The following is a 3887-nucleotide window of genomic DNA, read 5'->3' as shown; positions in this document are numbered from 1 at the left end:
ATGAGGATAGTCGGCTACTTTCTCACAACTAGAGGAGTTCTCGGTTGGCTCAAGCGGCAGAGACCCGGCCTGGGATTGACAACAGAGTTAAAGGGAGTTAGATGCCCATGTTTCATGGGACTTGGGCCCTTATTCCCCTGTACCCCTTTGATAATACCAGGTTTTCTGCTAACAGTCTGTCACTCAATCCCCGCCAATTACCATTTGTATGTTTTGTTACAACAGCGTTAATGAGGAATTATCTTTTTGCTCCTTTAAAATAAGGTTGCCAACATTCAACTGATATCAGTTGTGACAAAAGTTCTTCCTCTACCTTGGTGGGTCCTGCACTTATTGGCAGATTTCCTCACCTCAGTGATCTTCCCCACAGTCTGGGTCAGCGGTGTCTGATCAGGAGTTGGGAGGTTTGCAGGGAACCCGGGCCTGCCCTCTACTCCGGGTTCCAGCCCAGGGCCCTGTGGATTGCAGCTGTCTATAGTGCCTCCTGTAACAGCTGCAGGACAGCTACAACTCCCTGGGCTACTTCCCCATGGCCTCCTCCCAACACCTTCTTTAGCCTCACCACCGGACCTTCCTCCTGGTGTCTGATAACGCTTGTACTCCTCAGTCCTCCAGCAGCACAGCCTCTCCCTCTCAGCTCCTGGTGCCTCTTGCTCCCAGCTCCTCACACCCCCCCCCTCACTAACTAACTGGGAGGCTTTTAACTAGTTCCAGCCAGCCCTTGATTGGCTTCAAGTGGCCCAATCAATGTAGCTGTCTCCACTGCCTTCTAGAAAGATCTTAACTGGCCCCAGGTGTCTTGATTAACCTGGAGCAACTGCCATTTGGTTACCATGGTACCAGGGATTTGGTTAGCCTGGGGCTAACATATCTGTTCCTTACTACTTTACTGTAACCATCTGGCCTTGCCCCATCACACAGTATAAAGCTCTTAGAAAGGATCACGAAGCAGACACGTTATATTGGGTTCCTTTGGCCCAAAGACTGGTTCGTTCAACTTCTAGCTTTATCCTATAGCTATTAGTTTAAAAAAATGGAACAGGCACAACGGTTAGTGCAAGTACACATGGGGTCAGAAAGATACAGTGAAAAATGAACGACAAAAGTCTCGTTTCAGATCAGATGGGCAGGGAAGGAAGAAAGGCAGAGAATGAAGGCAAACAGGAATCAGAAGGGAAACAGCTTCACTGAAGAAGCTGGAATGATGTCATAGTTCTCGCTATGACAACAGTGATCAAACCTGTCCTGGACCTAAGCTAACTCCCCTAAAAGCCACTTCCCATTTTACCTGTAGGGAGGTCGTTTCTGTCTCCACTAGAATGTCTTCAGACAGCCCAAGGACAGGTAGCTCAAGACTATCCAGTCCAGACCCCATGACTCCAAGGTCAATGAATCCACAATCAGGCAGGCTAGGGACAAGGAGCCCCTCTCGAAGATCCAGGGCCCATTCTTCAGATCAGTACCTCAAGGCTAAAGGAGCAGCAGAAGAAAGCCAGTTCACTAGAGAGCGGTCTAGTTCCCCTGTGAAAGACCACCCAGTTGTGAAGAAGACAGGCGCCGTTGTGATAGAAACGGGTACTGGGAGCTGTAAAGCAGGGTTTGCTGGGCAGCAGAAACCCAAATCCATTGTTGGTACTTTGGTCGGCCATCTTTCGGAGAGGTCAATAAAGTCTGGAGGGACAGGACCAGACACTTTTATTGGAGAGAATGCCCGACTGCAACCCAATGTGGAGATCATTTTTCCTGTGAGGAATGGCATCATCATCGATTGGGAGGCAGCAGAGGTCCTCTGGAGACACATGTTCTATCACGACCTTAAGGTTCCTCCAGAAGAGCATGCTCTATTGATGTCAGATCCACCCCTCAGCCCTACCACCAACAGAGAGAAGATGGTGGAAGTGGTGTTTGAATCTCTGAACTCTCCTGGCATGTACATGGCTTATCACTCTGTCTTGTCAGTATATGCCCACGGGAAAATCAGTGGCTTGGTGATAGATACGGGTTACGCAGTGACCCACACTGTACCGGTCCTGGAAGGTTACAACTTGCCACATGCCATTGAGAGAATGGATATTGCCGGATCTCACTTGACTTCCTTTCTGCTACAGCTTCTCGGGGACACGGGGCATGCGTTTAATGAGAGGATGATGCATATTGTGGAAGATATCAAGCATAAGTTCTGCTATGTCGCTGCTGACTTTGAAAGCGAGTGCAATCTTCCCAAGGCGGAATACATGGTAGATTTCCAGCTGCCGGACGGCCAGATCATCAGCCTAGGGAAAGAGCGATTCCAGTGCCCAGAGAGATTATTCAACCCCCCAACTATGCCCGGTGTTTCCCTCGTGGGCATCCATGGCATGGCCCTGAGAAGCTTAAAGAAAGTCCCCAAAGAAGCCAGAAGAGACATGCACCAAAATGTACTTCTCTGTGGAGGTTCCTCTCTCTTTGAGGGGCTGGAGAAGAGGTTTTCCAGTGAGCTCCTTCAGAAAGTGCCAGCTAACACCAAGCTGAGAGTTTCCTCCATCCCGCTGAGGAATTATGCTGCTTGGACTGGAGGCTCCATCCTGGCTTCCTTGAAGAACTTCCAGTCGTGTTGGATTCGAAAGGAGAAGTACCAAGAGTATGGGCCATACATTGTCCATCGGAAGTGCTACTGAGTTAAACTGAAGGCACAGAAGCCATCAGGAGAAGTGAGTTTGCACCAAAATTGTAATTTGCTTGTGGATCCTGGTTGGGAAAGGGACAGTCGTATCATTAATAAATACGTCACCATCTATTCCAGGATCTCAGGACACTCCTGGCTGGAATTTTCAGAGGAGCCTTAACGAGTTTGGGAGCTCAAATCTCATTGAATTCCACTATCAAATATGGGCTCGATGGCAGGGCATGCGTCCCCTTGACACACAGCATCCCACCACACCCTAGGCCTTAGCCCTGCTCTGGAAAGAGCTCCCCTTTACAGAGGAGAAGGGTGCTCCATCTCCCTGGTTCCTTGGCCTCTCCGCTAAGGCTGCCCACAAGGAGGGGCAGTTCATCCCAATGGAGATGGGAGAGTGTGTGAGATATGGGTGGAGACCCAGCACCTTGTTTCAGGTGGGGCTGCTGAATGGATGTCAGATAAAAATGACTTGCAGGTGCTGAGACTGAATTGGAACTGGCACCCTCTGAAGGGGAAAGGCCTCATATTCCAGCCCCAGACTCCTGAACAAGCCAGTCCCCTGCCCTGGGGCTAGATTGGAGCCAGCACCTCAGAAAGCAGAAACGTCTCTCATATCCCCTTCCCTATGCGCTGAGCCAGCAGTCCCTCTGACCAGACACTAGATAAGAACTAAAACCGTCTCCAAGGGAAAAGGCCCCGTATCCCAGGCCCCGAGCCAGCCAGTCCCACAGGCAAACTGTCTGCCACTTGCTGGCCCTGAAGTCACCGCTGTCTCATTCATGCCATTTAGTGTCCAAGCCATGCTGCCATCTCCTGGCAAACACTGTCCCTAATCTATGTGGTGCATTATTTCCCCCCTCTGTCTCTGGCTATCACCCCTATTTCCCGGCACATCCTGGTGGGATATGCAGGCTGTGGTATGATACCTATCTCCCCCTGCCCATCCTGTCCCAAACTCCTGTGTGGTCTCTGGAGTAGCTACACGAAGAGATAACCGTGACCATCTCTGCTCCCCCCCAGCATCTCTCACTAGCCCCACAGGCTTTGCAAACTGTGATAGCTTCCCTCACCTATTGGAATGCAGCTGCAACTGGGGTGGAACAGGCTGGTGGTTTAACAGCAGTGCGACACAACAGTTTGGGACAGGAAGTGAACAGGAATCCGCTCACTAGTTGACACCGCAGCCGGGGATGGATTAAATAACAGTGCTGAGCTCTTACATAGCTCT

The 3887-nt window shown here is 50.5% G+C and overlaps 1 protein-coding gene across 1 annotated transcript; it reads left to right on the top strand.

Moving 5' to 3' along the window:
- The first annotated feature begins 1201 nt into the window (after window positions 1–1201).
- Window positions 1202–2781, top strand: ACTL9 (actin like 9). Its single transcript, XM_039515620.1, has one exon. The coding sequence runs from the start codon at window positions 1320–1322 to the stop codon at window positions 2655–2657; it is 1338 nt and encodes a 445-aa protein (XP_039371554.1). The 5' UTR covers window positions 1202–1319; the 3' UTR covers window positions 2658–2781.
- Window positions 2782–3887: the final 1106 nt, after the last annotated feature.

This window comes from Mauremys reevesii, linkage group 26, assembly GCF_016161935.1.
Source record: "Mauremys reevesii isolate NIE-2019 linkage group 26, ASM1616193v1, whole genome shotgun sequence".
NCBI lineage: Eukaryota > Metazoa > Chordata > Testudines > Geoemydidae > Mauremys > Mauremys reevesii.
This window is presented reverse-complemented; position numbering and strand designations above follow the sequence as displayed.

Coding starts and splice junctions, on each gene's coding strand:
- ACTL9 (XM_039515620.1), top strand. CDS start 1,320: ATGTCTTCAGACAGCCCAAGGACAGGTAGCTCAAGACTATCCAGTCCA.